At 35.8% G+C, this 24,898-nt stretch overlaps 1 protein-coding gene across 1 annotated transcript in view; it reads right to left on the minus strand.

Moving 5' to 3' along the window:
* Positions 1-11,100: 11,100 nt before the first annotated feature.
* Sdhaf3 (succinate dehydrogenase complex assembly factor 3) overlaps positions 11,101-24,898 on the minus strand; it is a 62,927-nt gene continuing 49,129 nt past the window's right edge. The window contains exon 2 of the mRNA XM_010603390.3: positions 11,101-14,554. Within this exon, the coding sequence (XP_010601692.1) occupies positions 14,351-14,554 (204 nt within the window). The 3' untranslated portion in view covers positions 11,101-14,350. The remainder of the gene's footprint in view (positions 14,555-24,898) is intronic.

Consider the following 24,898-nt stretch of genomic DNA (forward strand, 5'->3'; position numbering starts at 1 on the left):
CTGATGGATTCACTGCTGAATTTTACAAGACATTTAGAGAAGAACTACTACCATTACTCTTCAAACTTTTCAATGAAATTGAAAGGGAAGCTATACTTCCAAATTCATTCCTGGAAGCAAGTATCACTTTGATTCCCAAACCAGGGAAAGATACAACCAAAAAGGAGAACTACAGACCAATCTCCTTAATGACTATAGATGCAAAAATCCTTAATAAGATACTAGCAAACAGAATACAGAGGATTATTAAGAAGATCATCCATCCTGACCAAGTCGGATTTATTCCAGAGATGCAAGGGTGGCTCAACATACGAAAGTCAGTAAATGTAATACATTATATTAACAAGATGGCCTCTTTAATAAAAGTTGGGAACACTGAATCTCAACCTGCAAAAGACTAAAACTAGACCCTCATCTGTCACCATGCACTAAATTAAAATCCAAGTGGATTAAAGATCTAAATATAAAAACAGAAACACTAAACTTGCTGGAAGATAAGTTAGGCAGAACTCTGGAAGTCATTGGCATAGGAAAAGATTTTATGAACAAATCCTCAGTAGCATGGGTATTAGCAGAAAGAATCAACAAGTGGGATCTCATCTTATTAAAAAGATGGCACTGCAAAAGAAACCATCAACAAGACTAAGAGACAACTTACAATGTGGGAAAACAATTTTTACCAACTGCTCCTCAGACAAAGGACTATTATCTAGAATATATAAAGAACTCAAGACAATTAGCCCCCCCAAATATAAAGACCCAATTCAAAAATGGGCATCCGAAATGAACAGATATTTCTCAAAGAAGAAAAAGCAGCAAGTAAATATATGAAAAAAATGTTCCACATCATGGTCATTCCAGAGATGCAGATAAAAACAACACAGAGATTCCACTTCACCCCACAAGGAATGGCTGCTATCAAGAAATCACACAATAACAAATGTTGGAGGGGTTGTGGGGAGAAAGGAACCCTTCTCCGTTGTTGGTGGGAGTTCAGACTGGTGCAACCACTATGGAAGTCAATATGGAGATATCTCAAAGAACTAGGATTAGAGGCTCCATTAGACCCAGCCATCCCTCTGCTGGGTATCTTTCCAAAAGAATTAAAAGAATCATACCACAGTGATGTATGTGCACCCATGTTTATAGCAGCACAGTTTGTAATAGCTAAAACTTGGAAACAGCCCATCTGCCCATCAATTGGAAACTGGATAAAGAAGATGTCGTTTTTCTATAAAATGGAATACTACTCAGCAATAAAGAATGAAGAAGTAGATTCATTCATAGATAAATGGATACATTTTGAAGATATACTCCTAAGTAAAATAAATAAGTCACACATGTGTAAATACTGAATAGTTTCTCTGGTGTGAAAAACTAAAATAGTACTTAAGATCCTAGTGGGATAATTAGCAATGTCAAACAGGAAGAAAAGCACTAAAGGTGTAGGGACAGTGAGAAGGATAGGGAAAGGGGAATAAAGGAAAGGGAAAAAGTATGAGAAAATGTAAAAATGGAATTAAAGTGTTTTTAGGTGGGGAGGGGAAGAGGAGGTGAGGGGAGGGTGGCAACAAGGGGGAAAAATGAGAACCAAGACCTGTCATGTAAAGGTACAAGATCCCAGTAATGAATGTGTCTGTACTGTCTACCTAGAATGTACCAACAAATTCAATTTTAAAAAAATAAAAATAAAAATTGGTTTAAAATATCAGTTAATCCACATCTAGTTCACTCAAATTTTTTACTATAATCTTTTGTTTAATTATTTTTAAAATTTTATTAGTACATATATGAAACACATGAAGTTTACATTCATCTCAAGGAGTAGGTAAATATACGTAAACACATCTTGATTCTTTTTATTCCCCTTCCTCTTTCCACCCACCACCCTCCTTCCATCTCTAGATCCCCTTTTACCATTTTCATTATTGTTATTATAATTTTTAGTTCATGTTTACAATAAATATTGGTTTCACTTTGACACATTTGTATATGCATATCACATACTTTGACCATTTCCATCTCCCTTGTCCTTCCCTCACTCTGGTTTCCTTCCTCTTCTCTAATAATCCCCCCTTCTGGATTCCTCATATGAGAGAAAATGCGATATTTATTTGGTTTGGTTTATTTTGCTTAACATTTCTATTTCCCTGAAATAGACACAATTTTTTTCTATCCTTATAGTAAGCTGACTCTAGTCCCTTCAGGTATATGACAAGGAATGGTATAGCTGGATCAAATGGTAGCTCTATTTTTAGGGTGTTTTTTTAACCTTCATACTTTTTCCTAATGTGTCTGTACTTACAGTCCCACCAGCAGTGTGGAAAGGCTCATTTATCTAGCATCCTTCTCTTTTTAGTGACATTTTTGAATCAAGTTGCTTTTGAACTTCATTGTGATCATATATTTTTTACATGTAAACATTTACTATGCTTATAGCCTGATGCTCAATTCCCCTTTCAATTATCCAATGTAAGTGACAGCTTTCATTGGATGTGCTGTTATTATGCACATGGTTATCTTCTTAATGTTGCTTTGCAACAGTTACTCAACACTCAGCCCTTTCAGCTTTTGCACTTAAGATAATTTGAAATCCTGAAAAGGGTGTTCTAATTTAGGTAAATAGCATTGGACTGTATTATTTCCGTGGTAAACAGCACAGTTAATCTTATAATTTGTACCAAAATAATACATGTTTAAAGCCCCTAATAACTGCCACTTGATCTCAGCATATTTGCATGTTTCTATAGGTCAGTCTTAGAGATGACCAATCACAAACTGGTTGGAATTGGCATATTCATGTTTCAAATTTGACTTGTAAAACATTACAAGTCAAATAAATACTGAAAATGAACAGGTGAACAATGTGATAGACCATATAAACTTATTAGCTTCATCAAAAGCTTCAAATTCAACATTTTATATTAATCTAATTATATTCTAAAAGGCTTATGTTCTTTTTTAGGTCTCCCATCAAAAGAATAAATTAGAGAAAATCCAAGCAATTCTCAAGTGTTGTTCCAAAACACATCAATGTAAGATGATGCCAAAGGCTAGAAAGCAAAGAGTTTTATCAAAATAAATAAAAGCAGCAAAAGCAAAATTAACCATTATGGTTGTTTGCTTCTTAAACAAGTACATTCTTACATCGCATGTTGAACAAATTTATGAAATATTATGAATAATTCAAAGCTAGGAGTTGGATAGTGTTAGAAAAAAGTTAAATATGCTAAATAAAAATTGTAGTTGCTTTTAAGACAAAATAATTTCCACTTTATTGTTTTTATTCATTCAATGTTTGTTATTGTTTACTTAGTCTTTAATGTAGTGGTAGAATTCAATCCTAGAAACTCATCATAATTTCCTACAGAGGTTTTTCAAATAACAAATGCCCATGCTTCATCCCACACAGCATCTTTAGGGTGGGTGCCTGGTCATTTCTATTTTTTTTAAAAACCGAGCATATACTCAATAGTGGAACATTTTCCTTATTGGGCCCACTATGGTTCTTGAGTGGAAAGAGGAGTTTCACATCCTACCCATTCTGTTTTCTCAAAAGGCTTTCAGTACATTTAGAGGTTATCTTTACTCTTGCTGGCTTTATTTTGAATTACTATCTTTCCCACCCTAGAAAGTTTTACTACCTTAAAAATTGAAATCAATTAAGTACACACATGTGCAATTTGAATAATTATAAACATACATCTAAACATTACCCTGTTAAAAAATAAAACTTAGCTATTCAAGACCCCATGCACCATTCTCAATTATAACCTTTTCAACCCCCTGCGGTCAAACACTATTCTAGTATTTATGATTGACATTTATTTTACTTTCTTTAGAGTTTTACAGCTAATATCTGCATCACTCATAATATTGTTTTGTTTTTCCTATTTTCAAATTTGTACAAATAGATTCATATCTTATGCACTTGTATGTATGAAAGCAAGTTTAAAGATCAGCATTTCATGATGACACCATAATCTTAACCATTTGATTGTTGAGGGCCGTTAGCATTGTTTATGGCTTGGAGCTGCTAAAATAATTATATGAGCTTTTTTTACAGTATCATAGTTCATATTTGCAAGAGATAGTCTAGCTAGAGTTCAAAGGTAGTAAAATGTTAGTAACAGTAACAATGATAACACATACTTCATAGTGTTTACTATGTTCCAGGTACTACTGTTGTAAACATTTCAAACAGAAGAACTCAATCCTGAACAATGTCAGAGGGCAAAAGTTGTTATTTGGAAGGGTGAGAAAGACAAGACCTTACACTTTTCAAGTATAAAGTCATGCACTTACAGTCATAGAATTAGGAAGATGAGATTCAAATCTGTGTCACTGGCAGCAGTCTCTGTACTCAGACACCCATAATGCAATACTATTTATGTATTACCATAATAATTCAGTAGTCTTGGTCAGGCACAGTGGCATAGCCTGTAATCCTAGCAGTCTTGGAGGCAGAGGCAATAGATTGATGGTTCAAGTTCATCTTGGGAAATTTAGTAAGACTCTGTCTCAAAAAAAAAAAAAGAATCTTGAAAATTGCTAGGGCTGTATCTCAGTGTGAAGGCCCTGGATTTAATTACTAGTACTGCAAAAACAAATGAACAAACAAACAAATAAATAAATAAATAAAGGAGGGGAGGATAGTCTTATGGAAAAAACATCTTCAAATTTTCTAGGGAATGTCAAACTTTTGCAAAAAAGAATATAACAATTTACACTCCCGCTATCAGTATAAAAGTTTGCACTACTTCCCATGTTTGTCAATATGTTATTTCAGACTTTATTTTATTCAATATAGAAACTGTATGCAGTGATCATACTTTGATTTTTATTTGCATATACCTATCTCAAGTGAGGCCAAGAATTTACATCTACTGACAATGTCAATTTCTTTATTTGCAGATTTCTGGTTTAAGTTTTGTATTGGTCAGCTTTCCTATTGCTGCACAAAATAAACACCCATAACTTCACTTTGGCTCAGGGTTTCAGAGAGTTGGGTCCGTGTTTGCTGACTCCAAGGCAGGGTTATCATGGTTCAAGTGCACGGTGGAGCAAAGCTGCTCAGTCCATGTCAACCAGGAAACACCACGCCAAAGAGGAAGGGCCAGAAACCAGCTAGAGTGTGAAGATCAATGCCTGCATGACCCACGCACACCAGAAATGAGCTTTCCCAATCACCTGGACAGCTGTAAGTTGATGATCCAATTTAAGTTACAAGTTCTTTGCTCACTTTCTACTGAATTCTTTTCTCAATGACATATTAAAATATATACATGTTTTGTAAACTTGTATTATGCCATGGGGCCATTTTGTTTGCTGCCCTTCTTTCTCTCCATACTCTGTTTGTATTCTTTATTGCTTTTGATGAAGAAGTACCAAATACTGCATTTGTATTTATTCTTTTTTCCTTTATAGTTAGAGCTTGTTTGGTCTTATTGTGAAGATGCTATCATTTTTTTTGAAGTGCGGTAGTTTTATCTTTCATATTTGGGTCTTTAAGAATCAGGCAAGTGCCAGGTGTCGTGATGCATGCCTATACTCAGCACTTGGGAGACTGAGGCAGGAGGATGTCTGTGAGTTTGAGACCAGCCTGGGCTGAATACTGAGTTCCAGGTCAGTCTCAACTGCATAATGAGACCCTGTCTCCAAAAAAAAAAAAAAAAAAAAAAAAAAGAAAAGAAAAAGAAAAACAAGTACACAGGCAAGAGGACAGAAAGTTAGTAAAGTTAAATATACCATGAACAACCCATCTATCCCAGAACCATGAAATGAGCCTTTTCTCTACTGCAGTCCACCATTTCCATAACTCAAGCCCCCAAATAACAAAATTCTGCACTGTTTTAATAATGAAAGCTATAATATATCTTGATATTTGGTAGGATAAATCCTGTCAGATCATTGTTCTTAAAAGTGGCCTGATTATTCTTCATCCTTTCCCCTTTAAAATATACATTAAAGTAAGCTGGTCAATTAAAAACATTGGGAGTTTTGATGGATTGTATTGGAACTGTAGACCTTTTGAGAACAATTAAGATATTTACAAAATTAGATCTTTCAATATTTGAACACACCTCTAAGCCTTCTTGAGTAAAATCTTACAATTTCTTCCAGAAAACTTTAAGCATCATTTAGTAAATTGTTTCTAAGTATTTAATACTTGTTGACAAAATACTTCTAAAATGTTAATGCTATGTGCTGTCATTCTACAGAAATGAAATTGATTTTTGAATATCAATATTTGCATGTAGCAAATGTATTCTTCAAATTTATTGATTCAGATTTCCTACATATATTATCTGAGACTATGAGTTTTTACTTGAGAGGAAATGAAGACAGATATCCTTAGCTTTTTTCCAATGTCAAATAGAGAGCTTTCAGTTATTCATCATGTTTGCTGTAGATGTTTGGTAGATACCCTCTAATTAGACTGAAGTGTCCTTATACCTAGTTTAATAGTGGTTTTCATCATGAATAAATGTTTAATGTTTAGCAAATGCTCTTTCTCCATCTCTTGTGATGATTTACTATTCTTTAAATTGATTATATTTGATTTTGTAATGTGAAGAAAACTTTGGATTCCTGGAATAAACCCAACCAGATCAGGATGCATTATCACTTGCCGAGTCTTCCTAACACCTAGGTGAGGATTTTGCATGTATGTTCCTAAATTAGCCAGAAATGTTTCTTTCTCATATTTCATTTGCTCTCAAATATTTTCTGGTCTCATAAAATGAATTAAAGAGTATCTCTTTTCATCTATTCTCTGAAAAACTTGTTTAATTTTGTTATTATTTCTTGAGTATTTCCAGCACTACTCCCTAAATAAGTTAAGCTTGGAATTTTCTTTCTGGGAATGTTAAATTGTTGGTTCATTTCCTTTCATGGCTATAGAACTATTCATCTTTGGTAAGCTTCACTTTTTAAAAAATGTCCATTTCTTCTGCATGTTACTAGTTTATTGGACATACATATTCATATCTAAGGTTACAAGAGAAAAAATTAGGCTTTTTTTCCTTCCTAAAATAGATTATATGCACCTGCCTTGCTTTTCTAGATTAACTTGGCCAGGTATCTTTCATTCTTATCAATCTTTTTTGAAGAAAAAACTTGATTTCTTAAGCTTTGAGTTGATCTATTTTGAGATAATTTTTTCTAACTTTAGATGTTCCTCCTATATTTAGCCATTTTATATCTATTAGACACATTAATCAATTTATTATAAATGGTGCTTTAATTTGAATCCATATTTATTAAGCATTTTCATCACAGTCTAGTTTCACTTACATTTCAAAAAATGAAGATTCTTAATCATTTACTACCAGGTAAATGCCAATTTAGAATTACTTCTTAGTGAATCAAACTTTTCATTATGGGAAGTGACTCTCTTTATTATAAAATAACTGCCTTCATATGGCTGTTCCCATTTTGGCTAGCGACCATCATTTTATACCTAAAGTTTCCATTTCCTACATCATGCGTCATCATCCATAAGTGAAGCCCACGAGCAAGTAAGTCTTGTCCATATAAGGAATGGATCACAAATAATGACCCCTGAGTGGCTGCCTGTGCAGCTGATGAAATTCCCCGACCCACTTACACCAGCCACCTGCTATATAACCAAGGCCTTTCCACCCAGCTCTCTTCTTGTTCCTCTTTCGCCGAGTAGGCCACTGTGCCACAGAAGCTCTACAATAAATCTCTCATACAAGCTCTGTGTGTGGAGTGATCCTTGGCAGGAGCCAGTTTCTTTCATTTATCCCTAGAGATACTTCTTCCTTAACATTTTCTTTTCAGGCATTAACATCAGCTTTCTGTCTTGTGCAACTTTTCTCATTTTACTTTTAAACTTTCTGTATTTTATGCTTTATATGACAGCATCTAATTGTTTTAATTTTTAAACCAGGCAATAATTTGACTTTAATTAAATAAATTAGTCCATTTATATTTCATGTAATTACAAACATATTTAAGTTACATCCATAATCTATTTTCTAGCAATAACAGTGTCAGAGAATTTACCTAGGCTCCAGGGTTGAAGGGCTGCAATTGCTGGTGGCCTTCTTGTGAAGTAGAGTCCTAAGGCAGATCAAGAAATCACAGATAGGTTTATGGTAAGAGACAGGAACCACACCTTTTCATCATTTTTCCAATATTCAATCATGGAGGATTCCACCTTGAGGACCTTTATTTAACCCTACTTATTTCCCCTGAAGGCCTCCCCTCCAAACACAATAGTCGGATTAAATCTCCAACCTCTATCTCACAGCAGGGGTTTAAACTTCAAGATTCTGAGAAAATGAACCATTATCAAATCCCAGTATTTACATCCTTTTTTAAAAATGTACCTTGCCTGTTTCTTTTTCTATTTTATAATGATTATGTATAAAAATAGAAGAAAAACTTGCAAGGAAAAACTTTGAGATAAAGACCTGATAGGGGCCACTGGCTCTAAAGTGCCAAAACAGCTCTCCCTTAGAGTAAGAACTTTATATGGGGTAGCTAGGACAGTAGAGAATGAAGAAGCTGGAAAGTAACCACTCTGGAATCAGATCATCTTAGTCCGTGGTCACTTGGCCATTTCACGTCTGTATACAGTTCATTATTCTTCTGGAGCTGAGGGCCTCCCGGACAGGAATGCCAGTCAGTTAGACATATTGTTAGAACGATGAGAATGTGAGAAAAGGCCAGAACTTATGGGAAGATGTTCTTGGACTTTTCCTTTCACATGACTTTTTCCTATTTCTTTTTCACCCCTACTAACTCAGATGTTATACTCATTTCTGCATAGCAGTCATTTGAAGTGATTAAACTATATTTGTGCATAAAATTAACCAGACCATTCAGATTTAAGAGCACTTACTCCAATCATATGTGGTGTTTTAAATCTTTTTTGAACTCCACAAAACATCATTACTGTCCCATATGGTAAATGTCCTTTAGATTCATCCTTATTTACAACCTTGTGGGTCATTTATTCCTTTTTGAATCTCCTCACTACATAATACATACTTTAGTCAGAATCTGTAGGTAGCAAGCTATTTTGGTGTTAAAAACTACTATCATTCTTGGACTTCACTGGAGACATAATTTTAAATTAGAAGTTAGTTTCATTCAACACAGATAGTCACTCAACTGGTTTCTGATTGGCATTACAACTTTTGAGAAGTTAGCTGAAAGAAAGTCTAGCTGTGAGGGATTTATCATGCAATGATTATGATTTCAGTCCACTGCATCTTCAATAGTAATTTCTAGGACTTTCAATTCTGGTGAGACTACATGAAGTTCATTTATTACTTGTAGATAAGCAGCAAGGGGTAGCAGCAGCTGGCTCAGGAAAGCTGTCTGGAGCAGTTTTATCTGCATACTCCTCACTTGTATTTTCAGGTCCCCGGAAGGCAGTCCTGAGTTTCATACCCTGCAGGTGACCTTTTATGTTGAGCTACAATGCTGAAAGTTGTACTGGTAAGCTTTCCTGTTGCTGGGACACAATATCCAGTACCCAGAACTGGAAGAAGATGCTTAAATTGGCTCATTCTTTTAGGGGATTCAGTCCATGGTTGGCATGCTCTAAGGAAAAACACAGGAAAGGGCAATTTAAAGGAGGAAAGGTTTAAACTGATTCATGTTTTTTTTCTTTTATTGAGTTTATTGGTACATTTCAGGTATACACTACAATTACAATCATCATTGGGATCTTGTACCTTTACATGACAGGTTTTGGTTCTCACATTTTTCCCCTTGTCCAAGTCCTCCCTTCACTCCCTCCTCCCCTCCCCATTTACAAACACTTTATTTCCATTTTTCTCATTTTGTCATATTTTTTCTTTTCTCTTATTACTTTTCCCCTACCCTTCCCATTTTCCCTACACCTTTAGCCCTTCTCTTCCTATTTCACATGGTCAATTATATCATTAGGATCTTATGTACTGTTATAGTTTTTCACAACAGAGAAACTATTCGGTATTTACACATGTGTGACTTATATATTTCACTTAGGAGTATATCCTTAATATGTATCCATTTTCCTATGAATGAATCTAATTTCTCATTCTTTATGGTTGAGTAGTATTCCATTTTATAGAAAAAACCACATCTTCTTTATCCAGTTTCCAACTGATGGGCAAATGGGCTGTTTCCAAGTTTTACCTATTACAAACTGTGCTGCTATAAACATGGGTGTGCATATATCACTGTGGTATGATTCTAATTCTTTTGGAAAGATATTCAGCAGAGAGATGGCTGGGTCAAATGGAACCTGTAGTCCCAGCTCTTTGAGGTATCTCCGTATTGATTTCCATAGTGGTTGCACCAGTCTGAACTCCCACCAACAACGGAGAAGGGTTCCTTTCTCCCCACACCCCCGCCAACACTTGTTATTGTGTGATTTCTTGATAGCAGACACTCTTTGTGGAGTGAGGTGGAATCTCAGTGTTGTTTTCATCTGCATCTCTCAAATGACCAGTGATGTGGATTTTTTCATATATTTACTTACTGCTTTTACTTCTTTGTTTGAGAAATATCTGTTCATTTCAGATGCCCATTTTGAATTGGGTCTTTATATTTGGGGGGGGCTGATTGTTTAGAGTTCTTTATGTATTCTAGAGAATAGTCCTTTGTCTGAGGAGCAGCTGGTAAAAACTTTTTCCCACATTGTAGGCTCTCTCTTAGTTCTGTTGATGGCTTCTTTTGCAGTGCAGAAGCTTTTTAATAAGATGAGATCCCAGTTGTTGATTCTTTTTGCTAGTTCCCCTGCTACTGAGGATTTGTTCACAAAGTTTTTTCCTATGACAATGCTTTCAAGAGTTCTGCCTAACTTATCTTCCAGCAAGTTTAGTGTTTCTGTTTTAATGTTTAGATCCTTAATCCACTTGGATTTTAATTTAGTGCATGGTGAAAGATAAGGGTCCAGTTTTAATCTGTGGCAGGTTGAAATCCAGTTTTTCCAACACCATTTATTAAAGAGGCTATATTTCCTCCACTGAGGATGGTCAGTTGCTTTGTCAAAGATGACATAGGTGAGTACATTTGGATTTGTTTTTGTGTCTTCCAGTCTGTTCCACTGATCCTCAGGCCTGTTTCTTTGCCAGTACCATGCTGTTTTATCACAGTGGCTTTGTAGTATAGTTTCAAATTGGGAATTGTTATACTCGCTGAAACTGGCTCATGGTTTTAAGGCATTTGTGCTAGGCTAGCTCCAAGAAAGGAACATTATGGCAGAAGGGCAAAGCTACTTAGTTCATTGTGGCCAGAAATTTAGAGGGCTAAAAGGACAACAGAGAGGAAATAACTAAAGACTAAATGTGGTACCAAAGGTCATGTCTTGATGACTCACCCAGAAGTATGATTTACTAATTCCCCTGGGTGGCTCTATGGTCAATCAAGTTGATAATCCAGTTTAACTATCACAAAGGATATCCAGTTCTAGGAGGGACAGTTATAGAGCCCAGGCTGTTCTGGACAATCTCTCCTTATCACAGAATTTTGCATTCCCAGCATATTCCCAGCACATTTTTCTAAGAACAACAGTGGAGTAGAGGGGAAGAGCTGACTCACCAGTCATATTCAAGAACCTGTCCTGCCCTACCTGATGTCACTTGCAAGATAATGTGGGACTTTTGGCTAATTTAAACAGTTTTTGTCTTTGGTATTCTACTTTGATTATGGCATGTTGAAGAAAGAATTTCATATTTATCTCATAGGTTTTTTTACTTTAAAAATTCTCAGCAGCTATGTCTTCAAATGTCATTTCTATCCCTCAACCCATTTGAACTATTAGACATTAAACCATTTTGCCCTTTCCTGCGCTCCCATGTTATCAAGCTAATTTTCTATGCAAAATGCTGGATTTCTTCTGTACTATCCCCCAGTCTCTAATTCTTACTTCAGGTCTATCTTACCTTCTATGAAATCTGTCCATTGATATTTTTTGATTTATTTTGTTTTGTTCATTTCTAAAAGTTCTATTTAATTCTTTTTCAAGTATGCTAGTTAATTTTTATAATGCTTAATTCCCTAGACATTATAAGCAACTTATTTTAATACATGGGCTTTGTACTACACATGTGCTAATTTCAGTATCTGAGTTTTTTGGTGCTCTGCTTTTGCTGACTTAGTTGTGGTGCTAGCTTTCCTTGTGGAGTTTATTTAAATATAAGGCATCCATTTCCCTAAGAAAATTTTGACCTTAGTATCTTCCAAATATTTGTTTACATTTGCCATGTACTTATTTGGGGCCATGTTAGACAAAGTCTCAACTTTTATTATAGCACACAGATGACTTGAGTTTGGAATGATCTGCTATTCTGCACAAGTACTATAGCAGCTTTTCACTTACTCTTATCCCAACAGTATAGTCCTTAGGGTCTTAACTTCCAGAGGGCCCTAAGCTGTGTATTCTGTCTTTATGGTTTCTAAGGACAATCAAAAGCAAATGTGAAATTCACCCTCAGGAGAAAGAGGCTGGAGCAGTTTCAGTTTACCAACATTAGCCTTGTAATTACTTAATTACTTAGGATATTTCCAGGTCCTAGATGCAACTAAAAATCCTTTTTTTAAAAATTCTACTTAAGTTTCACTTTTTACAAGGCAAATTGCTCAGATGAGCAGTCAGGCATTATTTAAAACAAAATCTAACATTTTGTGAAAACACTATATGTTAAATAGTATCTTTTTTTCACTATAAATGCCAGAAAATTTCCTATGTTATTAAAAATTCTTCATAAATCTAAATTTAAATGAGCTCACTTGTGTCTGCCATTGGGAGACAGCTGGCTAGTGTGGGGCAGCTTCAGATAAGTGGTCCACTCTGCTTCACATGGCCTGCTCCTCTGCTGGGTTAGAGCAGGGCTGTCCCTCAGCAGCTGAGCAAGTTTCCAACAGTACCAGTGACACTGCCAGACTCTGAGGCCTATACCCTAAGTCTGCACAATGCCAGTACACCACTCTTTTGAGCAAATCAATTCACAAGGCCAACCCAAATTTGAAGAACTGGAAAATGGATTATAGGAGGAACTGTCAATTTACCTTGAAAAGAGAACAGCAGAGAATCAGGGCCATTTTGCCATACATTACATAGTATTGCTAATAATAAGGTGGCTCAAAGAAATAGACAAATCAAAGATGAACTACAGAATTCTAAACTGGAATTGATACTGTTGATACTGTTCATAAACTGAGAAGGAAAGAAAAATTTGATCTGCCATGAGTTGGAAATGCTAAAAGAAATTTCAAGCATATATCTGAAATTCAAAAATAAGCTTTAGGGTAATGTTAGAGATTTAAGAATACAACTAATATATGAAACAACAAGTTATACAGGTGAGAATCCTGAGGATGAAACCCAAGAGACTATCAAGAAGCAGAGATAATGCTGTGTCCAAACATCACAAGGTAACATAACATCCTTACACTGACTGATATAACATTAATTCTGGCAAGTGAATGGTTGGCTATCTTGGCAGAAGTAACAGAAAGGGGAAAAAGAAAAGAAGATGCTATAGAGGGATGGCTGAAGTGAATGATAACAAGAACTAGGGAAGATTGGGATGAAAATGATGGCAGCAGTGGAGCAGCCAGGACACTGAACACAATGAGTGGCCAAGACTGCTAAAAATGATTCCCTCACACTCCTCAAGTTAGCAGTTCCTGACCTGTCTGCTTACACATTCTTAGTGTCACAGTATTTACATAGTACATCTAGACAAAAACGTAACAGCAAAAGACTTTATTTTATTTAAAATCTAATCAGTAAGTATGTCTTAAAAACTGTTAGCTGTTGTGACAATTTGTACAATCTATACTGTGATAGTATAGCATTGAATGTTAAAGTTTCTCTTTAAACTTTCATTGTGACTCAACAATAATTCAGAGAGGGAACATACAGAATAATAATCATATATAATTAAAATAAAATGATAAAAATTTCAGAATAATAATATATTTAACAAATTTTGGGGGATCCACATCTACTGTTATCATGACAAACTTAACTAATTAGCCTGAAGCTAATGCCAGAGTTAGAATAGGATTTAAAATAAATTTATGTATTAAAACATTCTCAGAAAAATTTCAGTGTGTCTACTCTCCAGCCTTCCTCATTTAATCCAAAAATTAAATTCCATTCAGCAAATATTATTATTCCAAACATGCCATTAAGTTTTCCAGCTGTCTGAGCCATACATTGCATTCTTACCATCCAAAAATGAAAGTATTGCATTAAATTGAAAGAATAAAGTTCAGGCATTCTTAAAGCTGAGATAAAGTTTTACAAGTCAATGATAGTTAAAAGTAGTAGATTTTACATGCAATTTACATGCTTTACCAAACATTACTTTATTTACTAAAATTTTGGCTTTGTAGATTCAGGAATACTAAATTGCTTGTTGGGTTTAGTAGCTTCTTGCATCAGCTCCTTTAACTGTCCAATTTGTTCATCACGAAAGTCATTAAGTTTTTCTTCTGAGAGGGAGCTGCCAAAATATGTTTTTCCAGTTGAATTTTGTCTGTTTTCATTAGCTTGTTGCCTTAATACTGCTGCATAAACCTAGTAAAAAGAGAAAGAAAACTGAAGGTTACAGATATAAAATTAAGATCCATGCTAATTAATTAAGAACATCAATCTAACTCTGAGTCACCTAATTTTCGACATCACTAAATTTTCCTCCATTTGCTTAAGAAGATAAGGGAAAATAGCAGTGCAGGCACTAAAGTCCTGTCAAGAGGCCTGCCTAGATACTTTCAATAAGTACACTCAGATCCCATTCAGAAACCTGCCTGGACAACAGAGGCTTGGGTGTGCAGATCCCAGCCAGGACCAGGACAGACACCAGCAGTAACTGTGTGCAGGTCCCAGGCACAAGCCTGCTTAGATTCCAGTGACACACCCCAGCCAAAGGCTCTCACAGACAACAGCTACATAAGGACTCTAGCCAGAGGCACAACTAGATATAATAGTTAAGTACGGCAGAGGCCCTAGCCAGAACCCCACTCAGTTAACAGTGCAGTGCATGGATACATAAGGTCATCATTCTAAACCTAGGAATTGGCCAAGGGGTGAGCACAGAAAACTTCTCTGAGCCTGGCTGAGAATTGAACCCACTAGGTGAGCAAAGAGTCACCTCATCAAAGGTGCAGCAGGCAGCATCTGTTGAAATGAGAAGACTCATAAACAAGACTGAAAACCAGACTTCCAGATCACCAAAGGAAACCCCAAGGGGAAACTAGATGGAACAATATGATACTCAACCACTTGGACTCCCCGAACAGGCAATGGAAGAGGATCTGGAAAAAAATAAAATCAGAAATAATTTCTCAGAAAACAACAGAGATTGTGTCCATACTGAAAGACATGATTACAACTCTAAAGCAGATATAAGTAAAAAAAGAAAGGAACTGAGGAATAAGATGGAATCCCAACATAGAGAACAAACAAAATTCATACAACATGCAAATAGATATCCAGGAGATTAAAAACTCCACTGAAAGTCTACAAAGCAGAATGAGCCAATGTGAGGACAGAATATCAGATTTAGAAAACGGGACTGCAATTAATGACCAGGAATAGAAAGATTTCTTAAAAATAATAAAGGATCATGAGAAATCAATCCAGCAGCTGTTAGATGATGCAAAGAAGAATAAGACTGACCAGAGTCAGTGAAGAAACATCAAATAGTGCAAATTACATTAAAAAAAATTCATAAAAGTAATTGCAGAAAACTTCACAAGCAGGAGAAAAGAATCTGACATACAGATAAGTGAGACATATAGGACTCCAACTAGCTGTGATCAAAAAAAAAAAAAATCTACACCTAGGCATATAATAGTCAAGATTCCAGAAATACAACAGAAGAAAAAATACTACAAGCAGTTAAAGAAACAAATCACATACAAAGGAAAGCCTCAGAATCACAGCAGACTTCTTAAAACAAATCCTCAAGTCAAGAAGAGCCTGGAGTGAAGTATTTCAAGCCCTAAAAGAAAATAAACTCCAACCAAGATTGATGTACCCTGCAAAACAATTTTTCAAAATCAAGAGAGAAATAAGATACTTTTATCTCAAAAAGCAACTGAGGAAAAAAATTTAATATCCTAGGAAAAGACAATGAGAGTCATAACCTAACAAAGCATAGCAGAATGAATCCATTAGGCAAGACAAGAAATTAAATGCAAAGGGGGAAAATCCAACAACAGGAAAGGTCATGACAAGGATAAATCAATACATATCAATTATAACCATCAATGTTAATGGTCTCAGTTCAGAAAGCAAAAGAGATAGACTGGCAGAATGGGTCAGGAAGCAAGATCCCACAATATGCTGCATACATAAAACACACCTAATTCAAAAAGAAACTCAAAGACTGAAAGTTAAAGGATGAAAAACAATACTCCATGTGAAAGTAACCCGAAAAAAAGCAGGAGTAGCTGTTGTGTTTACAGATCAAATGGATTTCAAACCAAGACTAAGAGAGACAAAGAAGGCCACTACATCCTTGTAAAGTTAACAATCCAACAGGAAGAGATGACAATCATAAACGTAGATGCACCAAATGCTAGTGCACCCAAATATATAAAACAAATATTAAAGGACGTGAAGAATCAAATAAGCACTAAGACAATAGTAGTGGGGGACCTCAATACCCCACTGTCACAAATAGATTAGGTAGGCAAAAAATAAGCAACAAAATAGTAGAACTCAACCAAACTCTTAAACAAATGGACTTAACAGATGTTTAAAGTGTTCAACCCACAAAATCAGAATACACATTCTTTTAAGCTGCACATGGATTGTTCTCCAAAATATACCACATACTTGCTCATAGAACATGTTAAAGTAAATACAAAGAAACTGAAGTTATGCCCTGTATACTATCAGATCATAATGCAATGAAATTGGAGATCAATAGCAAAAGAAACCACAAGAATTTCATAAACAGGAAAATTGAACAACACACTTCTAAGTAACCAATGAGTCACAGAGAAAATTTAAGAAGAAATCAGACAGTTTTTACAATTAAATGAAAATGTCAATACAACATATCAGAATCTATGGGACACTATGAAAGAAGTCTTACCAGGGAAATTCATAGCAGTGAATACTCATATTAGGAAAACAGCAAACTCAATTAAACATCTTGTTGCTGAACCTCAATCTTCTAGAAAAAGAAGAGCAGGATCATATGAGGGAGGAAATATCATGTGAGGGAGGAAATTATAAAGATCAGAGCATAAATTAATGAAATGGAGACTATGAGAATGATACAACAAATCAATGGGGCAAAGAGTTGATTCTTCAAAAGAATAAGTAAAAATGACAAGCCCTTAGCCAACCCTTAGCCAAGGTGAAGCAAGCACCACCTTGATCTCAAAAGCAGAGAAAGACCCAACTAAAAGAGAAAACTACAGGCTGATCTCACAAATGAACAGATACAAAAATTCTCAATAAGAGAGGAGTGCAGGCACATATCTCGAAGCCACAGACCACCAAGAAAAGAGCTGCACAGGTGTGCAACCTTCATCCAGAGTTCCACCATACCATTGGTAAATGCATGCACATACCAGGGAGCAGCTGTGTGGACCAGAGTGGTGTGACTGCAGTCGGGTCCTAGCGAGGGACCCGCCCTGACCCTAGAGGTGCAGGAACACGTGCCCACACCACAGCCCACCTAGAAAAGAGCTACACAGGCATGCAAGCTTCATCCAGAGGCCTGCCATACCCTCGGCCACAGTGAAGGGCCCACCTGAAAAAGAACTACAAAGACACACAAATAACAACCAGAGGCTCACCCTGATACTACTGATTAGTGCCTGAACACCCTAGCCAGAAGCCTACACCCACAATAGGAACTGAGATACATAGCCCCCAATCAAAGGACACCCCAGACAACAGCTATATAAGGGCCCCACTGAGAGTCACATTTTGATACCATTCCAAGTGTGCACAGCCCCCAGCCAGAAGCTTGCCCAAACAGGTCATCTCAGGGATATAGAAGGCCCATCATTCTAAACTCAGGAATTGGTGTACTAAGGAGCAGCTGAGTAAAGACTGCTCAGTGGCTTGCTGAGAATTGAAGACCAAGCAAAGAGTTACCTCAAAAAAGGCACAACAGGCTGCATCTGTTGAAATGAGAAGACATGGAAATAGGTCTCAAAACCAGACTTCCAGATCACCTAACTCCAAAGAGAAACAAAATGGAACAATCTGATACTCAACCACCTAGATTCCCTGAACTGGCAACAAAAGATGAACTGGAAAAAATGAAATCAGAAATAATTTCTCAGATAACAGCACAGATTGTGCCCAAAGTACAAGAACATGATTAATAAATGTAGAGTGGTCATAGACAAAAAAAAAAAATAGAGGAGCTGAGAAACATGATGGAATCCCAATAGGAAACAAATGGAATCTATAAAACAGATGCAAACAGATTTCTAAGAGATTAAAAACTCCATTGAAAGTTTATGCAGCAGAAAGATGCAATGCAAGGACAAAATTTCAGATACAGAAGATAGGATTGCAATTAGTGACCAGGAAAAGAAAAATCTCTTAAAAATAGTAAGGGACTATGAGAGATCAATCCAGCAGCTGCTGGATGATTCAAAGAATAATATAAGACTGATTGGAGTCAATGAAGAAACAGGAGAGAGTGCAGATCACATACAAAAACTGTTCACTGAAGTAATGGCAGGAAACTTCCCAAACAGGGGGAAAGAAACTGACATATAGATAAGTGAGGCTTATGGGACTACAAGTAGCCATGATCCAAAAAAATCTACACATAGGCATATATTAAGAGTCCAGAAACCCAACAGAACACAATTCTACAAGCAGTTAGAGAAAAGAAATAAACCACACACAAAGGAAAGCCCATTAGAATCACCGCAGACTTCTCAACACAAACCAACAAGGCAAGAAAAGCATGGAGTGAGGTATTTCAAGCCCTAAAGGAAAATAATCTCCAACCCAGACTGATGTACCCTGCAAAACTATCTTTCAAAACTGATGGAGAAATAAGATACTTTCATGATAAAGAGTACCTTAGGAGCTTCATAAATACTAAATCAGCACTACGAAAAAATTTATTATTTTTTTTTTTTGCAAAAAAATTTTAAACAATATCCTAGGAAAAGAAAATGAAGACCACAACCCCAGGAAGCCCAGCAGAATGAATCCATTAAACAAAACAAGAAAAATGCAAAGGGGGAGAATCCAACAATAAAAAAAGTCATGATAATAAGTCAATATATATCAGTTATAACCATCAATATTAAGAGTCATTTACCAATCAAAAGAAATACACTGGCAGAATGGGTCAAGAAGCAAGATCCAACAATATGCTGCATAGAGGAAACACACTTAATTCAAAAAGAAACTCAAACACTGAAAGTTAAAAGGTGGGAAAAACTAGTCCATGCAAACAGGACCCCCCCCTCAAAATCAGGAGTAGCTATGCTCTTTGCAGATCAAGCGGATTTCAAACCAATGCTGATTAAGAGAGACAAAGAAGGTCACTACATCCTTGTAAAGGGAACAATGCAAGAGAAGGATATGACAATCATAAACATATATGCACCAAACACTGGTGCACCCAACTATATAAAACAAATACTAACGGACATGAAAAATCATGTAAGCACTAATACAGTAGTAGTGGGAGACCTCAATACTCCACTGTCACAAATAGATCAATGAGACAAAAAATAAACAACAAAACAGTAGAACTCAAACTCTTAAAAAAATGAATTTAACAGATGTTTACAGAGTGTTCCACCCCACAAAATCATTATTCTCAGCTGCACATGGGTCATTCTCCAAAATAGACCGCATACTCACTGAACGAACATGTTTAAGTTAAGTGCAAAAGAATGGCAGTTATCACCTGTATATTATCAGGCCTTAGTGCAATGCAATTGGAGATCAATAGCAAAAGAAACCTCAATAATTTCATAAACACATGGAAATTAAACAACACACTTCTGAATAACCAATGGGTCACAGAGAAAATTAAAGAAGAAATCAGACAGTTCCTCCAATTAAATGATGATACAACAAATACTGAATAGTTTCTCTGGTGCGAAAAACTATAATAGTACCCAAGATCCTAATGGGATAATTAACAATGTGTAATAGGAAGAAAAGGGCTAAAGGTATAGGAAAAGTGGGAAGGATGGGGGAAGGGGAATAAGGGAAAATTTAAAAAATGTGAGAAAATGAAAAAGTGGAATTAAAGTGTTTGTAAATGAGGAGGGGAGGAGGAGGTGAAGGGAAGGTAGGGACAAGGCAAAAAAATGAGAACTGAGACCTGTCATATAAAGGTACAAGATTCCAGTAATGAATGTAACTGTACTGTATACCTAGAATGTACCAATAAACTCAATTAAAATATATATATACATATATATACAAGAAAAGACAATACAACATATCATAATCTATTGGACACAATGAAAGCAGTCTTATGAGGAAAATTCATACCAGTGAATACTCATATTAGGAAAACAGAGCGAGCTCAATTACACAACCTGATGCTGAACCTCAAGTTTCTAGAAAAATGAAGAGTAGGACAAATCCAAAGCTCATACAGGGAGGAAAGTATAAAGATCAGGGCAAAAATTAATGAAATGGAGACTAAGAGAACAATACAAAAGATCAATGAAGCCAAGAATTGGTTCTGCAAAAGAATAAAAAAAAATTGACAAACCCTTAGCCAACCTTATCAAAAAAAGGAAAGAAAAGGCTCAAATCCATACAATTAGGAATGAAAAGGGTGAAATTACAAGAGACCCAGTAGAAATCCAGAGGCTCATCAATACCTACTTCGAGAACCTATACACCGATAACAGGGAAAACTCAGATGAAACAGACAGATTCCTACATACATATGAATTAACAAAGTTGAACAAGGATGACCTAAAAATTCTAAATGTCCAAATATCCATTGGTGAAATTCAAAACATAATTAAAAACTTAGCAAGTAAGAAAAGCCCAGGCTCTGATGGCTTCAATAATGAATTCTACAAGACATTTAGAGAGGAACTACTGCCACTCCTGTTTAAACTCTTCAATGAAACTGAGAAAGAAGCAATACTCCCTAATTCATTCGTGAAAGCAAGCATCACCCTGATCCCTAAAGCAAAGACTCAACTGAAAAAGAGAACTACAGGCCAATCTCATTAATGAACACAGATGCAAAAATCTTTAATAAGATACTTGCAAAGTATGCAGGAGATCATTAAGAAGATCATGTACCCTGACCAAGTGTGATTTATCCCAGAAATGCAGGGAGGGTTTGATATACACAAATCAGTAAATGCAATACACTATATTAATAGGGCCAAGGAAAAGAACCATATGATCGTTTCAATAGATGCAGAAAAAGCATTTGACAAAACCCAACACATTTATGATAAAAACCCTCCAAAAAACTGGAACAGACTGTCTCTACCTCAATCTGATAAAAGCCATCTATGAAAAAGTAACAGATAATATACTAAATGGTCAAAAACTGAAATCCTTCACACTAAAATCAGGAACAAGATCAGGATGTCCACTATTACATTTATTCAATATAGTCTTGGAAACATTAGCCACAGCAATTTAGACAAGAGAAAGAAAGGAACAAAGATAGGAAATAAAAGAGTCAAATTGTCATTATTTGCAGAAGACATGATACTCCATTTAGAAGACCCAAAGAACTCCACCAAAAGTCTTCTAGACTTAATAACCAAATTCAGCAAAGTAGCTGCATACAAGGTCAACATATAAAATCAATAGCTTTCCTGTACATAAAAACAGACCCACTGAGAGAGAAGTGGAACAAACAATTCCTTCCAGAACAGCATTCAAAAAATTTAAATACCTAGGAATCCACCTAATGAAAGAAATCAAAGACCTCTACTCTGAAAACTACAATACCCTGAAAAAATAAATTGAAGAAATCAGAAAATGGACAGATAACCCTTGCTCCTTGGTAGGAAGAATCAACATAGGGAAAATGGCCATACTTCCAAAATGGCTATATAGATTCAATGTAATCCCAATTGAAATCCCAGCAGTATACTTCACAGACCTTGAGAAAACAGTCCAAAAATTCATTTGGAAGAAGAGACCTAGGCAATAAAGACAAGGTAGGGAGTATCACAATCCCCAACCTAAAACTATACTACAAAGTACTGTGATAAAAACAACATGGTACTGGCAAAAAAAAAAATCTAAGGACCAGTGGAACAGATTAGAAGATGCAGAAACAAATCCAGACACACTCAACCACCTCATCTTTGACAAAGAAGCCAAACACCCTCAATGGAGGAAAGACAGCCTCTTTAATAAATGGTGCTGGAAAAACTGGGTTTCAACTTGCAAAAGGTTAAAACTAGACCTATGTCTCTCACCATGCACTAAACAAAAATCAAAATGGATTAAAGACCTAAACATTAAAACAGAAACACTAAACCAGCTGGAAAAGAGGTTAGATAGAACTCTTAAAGACATAAGTGTAGCAAAATATTTTATGAACAAAACCTCAGTTGCCCGTGAACTAGCACAATCAACAAGAGGGATCTCTTCTTATTAAAAAGCTTCTGCACAGCATGAGAAACAATGTGGTAAAAACTTTTCACCAGCTCTTCCTCAGACAAAGGCCTACTATCTAGAATATATGAAGAACTTAAAAAAACAGACTTCCCCAATTTAAAGACCCAATACAAAAATGGGCATCTGATGAACAGACATTTCTCAGATAAAGCAAAAATAGCAAATAAACATGAAAAAATATTCAATGTCACTGGTCATGTGAGAGATGCAAATGAAAACAATGAGATTCTACCTCACCCCAAAAAGAATGGCTGCTATCATGAAATCAATCAATGACAAATGCTGGTAGGACTGTGGGGAAAGAGGAACCCTGCTCCACTGCTGGTGGGAGTGCAAACTGGTGCAACCACATTGGAAATCAGTATGGAAATAACTCAAAGAACTAGGATGAGAGGTCCTATTTGACCCTGCTATCCCCCTGCTCATTATCTTCCCTAAAGAATTAAAAGAATCACACCACAGTGATATACATGCACCCGTGTTCATAACAACACAATTCGTGATAGCTAAAACTTGGAAGCAGCCCAACTGCCTACCAACTAGAGACCAGATAAAGAAAAAGTGTTTTTTGGTTTTTTTTTTAATTAAATGGAGTAACACTCAGCCATAAAGAATGAGAAACTAGAGACATTTATAGCTACATGGACCCACATTGAGGCAATGCTCTTAAGCGAAATAAATAGGACACATATGTGTAAATACCAAATATTTTCTCTAGTGTGAGAAACTGAAAGTGTAAATAAGGACTAAAAGGTATAACAGATAATATAAAATAGGGAAAAAAAGGTTCAAGAGGAAGGGGCCATGAGAGGGGTAGAGGAAAAGAAAGATAGGAATGGAAATAACATGAGAAAAAGAAAAAAATGGACACAGAGTTTTTGTAGATAGGGAGGGATGGAGGGGTTGAAGGGAAGATAGGGGAATGGGGAAAAATAAGAACCAAGATGGATTATTTAAAGGTGCAAACTTCCAATGATGAATGTCACTACCCTGTTACCTTAAATGTACCAATAAATTAACTAATTTAAAAAATCCTCAATAAGATACTGGCAAAGAGAATGCAGAATATCATCAAAAATGTGTGTGTGTGAGTGTGTGTAAAATTTTTTTCTGGGGGTGGTTACTGGGGATCAAACTCAGGACCTTGCCTTTGCAAGGCAGGTGGCGGCACCACTGAGCTAAATCCCTGGCCATTGTAATACACTATATTAATAGAGCCAAGGACAAAAACCATATGATCATGTCAATAGATGCAAAAAAAGTGTTTGATAAAATCCAACATCCACTCATGATAAAAAAAAAAAACTACCGAAAATTGGAATAGCTAGCTAGTCTCTATCTCAACCTGAAAAAAAGCCATCTATGAAAAACCAACAGCTAATATCATACTAAATAGTCAAAAACTGAAATTCTTCCCACTAAATTCAGCAACAAGACAAAGATGCCCACTATCACCACTCCTGTTTGATATAGTTCTGGAAACAGTAGCCACAGCAATTAGACAAGAGAAAGAAATAAAAGGAGTAAAGATAGGAAACAAAGATGTTAAACTGCCATTATTTGCAGATGACAATGATACTCTATTTAGAAGACCCCAAGACTCCACCAAAAGTCTTCTAGACTTAATCACCAAATTCAGTAGAGTGTGGATACAAAGTCAATACACAAAAATCAATATAGCCTTCCTGTACACAAACAACAGACTCATTGAGATAGGAACTGGATAAACCACTCCCTTCACCATAGTATTAAAAGAAAAACCTTAGGACTCAATTAAATGAAAGAAATAGAAGACCTCTCTACCCTAAAACTACAACATTCAGAAGAAAAACATCAAAGAGGACATCAGAAAATAGAAAGACATCCCTTGCTCCTGGGTAGGAAGAACCAATACAGTGAAAATGGCCATAATTCCAAATTGTGATATACTTTCAATGCAATCTCGACTGAAATTCCAGTGGTACATTTCACAGAACTTGAGAAACCAATCCAAAAATTTATTTTGAACAAGAGATCTGAAATAGCAAAAGAAATTCTAGGCAGTAAAGACAAGATAGGGGGAATGACAATCCCCAACTTGAAACTATACTACAAAGCCAATGTGATTAAAAAAAAAAAAAAACAGAAACCAATGTGATAAAAAAAAAAAAAAAACAGCATGATATTGGCAAAGAAACAGACCTAAAGATCAGTGGAATAGATCTGGAGATGTAGAAATAACTCCAGACACACACAGTCATTTCATCTTTGAAAAAGGAGCCAAACACCCTCAGTGGAGGAATGATAGATTCTTCAATA

This window comes from Fukomys damarensis, unplaced genomic scaffold, assembly GCF_012274545.1.
Source record: "Fukomys damarensis isolate Sample0158 unplaced genomic scaffold, DMR_v1.0_HiC HiC_scaffold_4, whole genome shotgun sequence".
NCBI classification, from domain to species: domain Eukaryota; kingdom Metazoa; phylum Chordata; class Mammalia; order Rodentia; family Bathyergidae; genus Fukomys; species Fukomys damarensis.